General features: G+C 61.3%; 2 protein-coding genes across 2 annotated transcripts; both read right to left on the bottom strand.

The window, feature by feature from the left end:
- Nucleotides 1–1,525: 1,525 nt before the first annotated feature.
- On the bottom strand, nucleotides 1,526–2,227 carry LOC116850723. The gene has a single exon (XM_032829329.1). The coding sequence runs from the start codon at nucleotides 2,225–2,227 to the stop codon at nucleotides 1,526–1,528; it is 702 nt and encodes a 233-aa protein (XP_032685220.1).
- A 601-nt stretch (nucleotides 2,228–2,828) lies between these two features.
- Nucleotides 2,829–4,214, bottom strand: LOC116850722. Its single transcript, XM_032829328.1, has one exon. It carries the CDS (start codon nucleotides 4,212–4,214, stop codon nucleotides 2,829–2,831), a length of 1,386 nt encoding a protein of 461 aa, XP_032685219.1.
- Between the last annotated feature and the right edge of the window lie 208 nt (nucleotides 4,215–4,422).

Genomic DNA, 4,422 nt, shown 5'->3' with positions numbered 1-4,422 from the left:
TCAGATATCGTCCCGGGCCCCTCTGCCTCCTTCCTGTCCACCGTCCTTCTCTTTGCCGTTTTAATGGCCCTCCCTCCTCCTTCCGCACTTTCATCCACGGTAGCAGCTTTGGAGCGCGGGCCCCTAGACAACCCGCACGCCAACCCGTCGCCGGATGACGACGACACAGGGAGCCGGGACGCTACTCCCCGTGCCGCCGGGCCCTGGGGCTCCGAAACCCCTGAGCCGGTAAGGCTGCATTGTGTCGTCGTCATTTAGGTCCATCCGATGAGTGAGAACATTACCCTTCACTCACGGGCGGGTTATATTTCGGGGTTTTCCTTCCCCTAGGTCGGCTGTTAAATAGCTAACGAGCCCGACCTGCCCGGTAACCGACCGCCAGACTCTGCCCCGGAGTACGTCCGGGCGGCCCCGACGGTCGCTCTCCTTCCTCGCCGGCCCATCCGGCATGGGTGACCCTATCGGCATGGCCCGACGAATCGTAGGGGGATGACGTCCGGGGTTAACCCCCCAGAAATCACCAATTCCCCTTCACCGCCACGTACCTCGGGAAAACTTCTCGAGGCCGTTTGCCGAGGGAAGAGAAACCCCCAATTGTGGGACGCGGCGACCGCCCCATGCCAGGAGGCACGCCCCGAGGGACGTCCTCCCCAGATGGTGGTTTAGAGCAGTCGCCCGGCAAGCGAAAGACCCGGGTTCGAGTCCCGACCTAGCAAGACCGCGCTTTCAATATTTTTCTCTTTCTGGAACGAAAAAGATACGCAGATCTCGAACGCACGGCTGAAGCGGGAGTATACTCCCCCCTTATTTAGGGTGAGGGAGTCCCACATACCTCCGGAGGCTTTCCCGAGCCTCTGGCGGGTGAGTAACGCATTTCCCCTGGGTTATATAAAAAAAATAGGGTCTAAAATCAGTCCCCCTCGGGGTGCACCACCTTGACGTGGTGAGGGGGCTTCCTGGGTCTCGACCCGTTGGGCAGTACCGAGAGTTCAACTCTCGGGAGGGCCGCGGGTGGGGATCCGGGATCTAAGAGTGTACCAAACGGGGGGAATGTGGGTTTGGCCCTCCTCACAGCCAGACGGTGCCACCCCCAAAAGTGGGGGAGTGGTTACCCCTCAGAACCTCTTGGAGGCGAACACCGCCCGGCTCACCCTCATCTGACCCCACCAGCTCCCGCTCCAGCCGTGCGTTCGAGATCTGCATATCTTTTTCGTTCCAGAAAGAGAAAAATATCGAAAGCCCGATCTTGCTAGGCCGGGACTCGAACCCGGGTTTTTCCCTTGCCGGGCGACTGCTTTAAACCACTGAGCTACCTGACGCTCCACGCTCACGACACTCTTCTCTTCTTAGATAACGCTTAGAGATGCCGTTCGGAAGCGACATCTACGGCGCGATCCCGAGCGCACGGCGACTACAGAGAGAAACAATGTTACTGTACCAAATGGTACAGCCATTCCGGCAGGCAGGGGCGGATGGCCGCAATGGTCCGGATTCCCGGCGTGTTCGGGGCACCCAGCAATCTTTGTCATCGCCGGAGGGCCTTACGCCGGGCCGAGTCGCGTCTCCTCTTATCGTCTCCGGCCGTGACCAGGTGGTCACCATCTCGCCCGCGGAGCTCCGCAACCTTGTAGTACGTCTCTACGTACAGTTGAGCTAGGAGCTCCGCCGGTATTATGCCGGCCAGGACCGTGACGGCTGCATGCGACACCGTCCTATACGCCTTCACGAGGCGGATGGCTATTAGTCGCTGCGCACCATGCAAGATTGAAATGATGCGCCGCTTGGCCCCCGCCTCTCCCGCCCAGACTGGCGCCCCATAAAGGGCAATGGACGAGACGGTGTTCGTATACAGCCTGCGAACCCGATTGTCCGGACCACTGATGTTGGGGAGGAGACTGCACAGTGCAGCCGCTACTCTCTCCAACTTGGGACACAACCTCTCAAAATGAGAGGTGAAGTCCCATTGGCCATCCAGGTGGGGCCTCAGGTATTTGATGCCTGGGGTCACCTCCACGCGGGTTGCCTCTACCATAATGCTGGACCTCGGGGGCACCCCCGCTAACCGATCGTACACGAACATACACTCGGTCTTTTGAGGGGCCACCCGTAGGCCCAGCTGCCGTATTGAGCGCACGGCACCCGCTACGGCTGTATTGCCTATAGCCGTAGCCTCCTCCCAGTCGATGCCTCCCGCCAGCACCAGGGTGTCGTTTGCGTAGCAGACCATGGTGCAGGCGGGAGGGAGGGCCGTTCTTAAGACGCGGTCGTACGCGAGGTTCCAAAGTAGGGGTCCAAGTACCGACCCCTGTGGTACCCCGCAGTACATTCCCCCTCCGCAATGGAATCCAGCGTTGCTGAACTCCAATTTCCTCTCCCGGAAATAGTCCCGTATAATGTGGACCAGGTGGGGCGGGAAACGTTGATAGCGCATCGCCGCCTCTACCTGGTCCCAGGGGAGGGAATTAAAGGCGTTGGAGATGTCTAGCGACACCACCAACGCCACCCCCCCTCCGCCACCTGTTGTTCCGCAAGGGACCGCATTCTCAGGATCGCATCTACTGTTGAGCGGCCCCCGCGGAACCCGTACTGTCCATCAGACAGGTCAGGACCATCCCGGGAGAGGTGATGGACGAGGCGGGCGACGATCACTCTCTCAAAAAGCTTGCCCACCTCGTCCAACAGGCAAATCGGCCTGTAAGCGGACGGGGCCCCCGCTGGTCGGCCCTCCTTGGGTAAGAGGACCAGACGGGCCCTCTTCCATTGACTGGGAAAGATCCCCGCTCTAAGGCAGTCCGTAAACAGCCGCCTCAGGCGGAGGCTTAGCTACTTCAGGGCCAAGGCCCATGCCCTGCCAGGCACACCATCCGGCCCAGGGGCTTTAGATTTGCCCCCGAGCCTTTTGGCAGCGATTGCGAGCTCCTGCTCAGTGACCTCCAGGCGCGTCTCCTATCCAGGTGGGGGCCCTCGTACGGCAGGGGTTCCGGCCCCGCCGTAGGAAAGAGGGCCCCCACGACATTGTCGAGCGCCTGGGGGTCTAGGTTCTCTGTGGCTGGGGACGCCCATGTCCTCAAGCGTCCGAGGACAATTCTGTATGGGCGCCCCCATGGATCCCTATCGAGCTCCTCGAGCAACCGCTGCCATGCCTGGGCCTTGGCCCTGACTATGGCTTTGCGCAGGTCTATCCGCGCGGCTCGGAGAGACCTGCGCGCCAGCTCCCATTCCAATCCCTTCCGCCGCACCGCACGCATGCGCTGCACGCGTCGGCGGAGGAGGATGACGGACCCAAGTAGCTCCGCCACCTCCTCGCACCACCAATAAACGGCGCGGGGGGTGGGCCGAGCTCGGGGCATGGAGGAGTCACAGGCTGCCTCCATGACCTCCCCAAGCCCGGCCGTCTCCTCTTCAATATCCTCCCGGGCCAGCAATGGGGGAGATTCAACCCTCCCTGCCCAAGAGGACGCTATCACAGACATCTTAAAAGAGACTTCGTCCAGGCGGCGAAGTGCCCAGCGCGGTGGTCTCAACTCGGCCCCCTCTCGGCGACGACGGAGCACCTCCGTCGGGGTGGCGACCACGGACAACTCGATCAATAGGTGATCAGAGTTGATGTCCGTTTTGGTCGCCACCCTCCATCTCTTGACTGCGCGCACCGCAGGGCGATTACCGAAGGTCAAGTCCACGATGGACTCGCCCTGCGCGCGCACACAGGTGCTCACGGAGCCTGAATTAATCAAGATCAGGCCCCTCGTCGCCGCCCACTCAAGGAGATCCTGGCCTCCGGGTTCCGTCCGCCGGGAACCCCACTCCCTGGGAAGGGAGTTGAAGTCCCCGGCGACTATCACTGGGTGGGCGGCGTACATATCTAGCACGCGCCCCACTTGCTCCAAGAACACCCCAAAACGGGCCCTCGACCATACCCCCGAGCGTGGGGGGGCATACACTGAGGCCACCCTCATTGCGTCCCACTCCACCGCCACAATATATTTTTCCGCCCTGATTAATTTAAGGCGGAGAGACGCCTCTTTCGGGCGCCAGTATATCGCAGCGCCCTGGAACTCGTGCCGGAGCCCCAACCAACTACTGTCCCTCTCAGGGATGTGGTGCGGCTCCGACACGAGCGCTAATCCGCCATTTCGCTCCGCGAGGACCTGTAGGAGTAAGTCCTGGGCCCCCGCGGAGTGATTGACGTTTGCCTGGTGGAGTTTGGTGGCCATTTTTAGGCCTTATCCTGCCCCTCCAGGCAAACTTCCACATGATCCGCCGGTGGGAGGCAGTTATTCTCGCCCACCAGCAAAGGATTCGCCACTGTTGGCATCTCCTTCATCTCCACTTCCACTATCATTGGAGGCGTAGGCCCCTCCAAAGCCGCCCCCCCCTTTACACCTCCCTCCCCTGGGTTTCCTCTGCTCCAGGGGGGGGGGA

Source organism: Odontomachus brunneus, unplaced genomic scaffold, assembly GCF_010583005.1.
Source record: "Odontomachus brunneus isolate Ranch 3 - 2012 unplaced genomic scaffold, Obru_v1 Obru_scaffold_153, whole genome shotgun sequence".
Lineage (NCBI taxonomy): Eukaryota > Metazoa > Arthropoda > Insecta > Hymenoptera > Formicidae > Odontomachus > Odontomachus brunneus.
This window is presented reverse-complemented; position numbering and strand designations above follow the sequence as displayed.

Excerpts from the sequence above, each read along its gene's own strand:
- LOC116850722 (XM_032829328.1), bottom strand. The coding sequence starts at position 4,214 with ATGGCCACCAAACTCCACCAGGCAAACGTCAATCACTCCGCGGGGGCC.
- LOC116850723 (XM_032829329.1), bottom strand. The coding sequence starts at position 2,227 with ATGGTCTGCTACGCAAACGACACCCTGGTGCTGGCGGGAGGCATCGAC.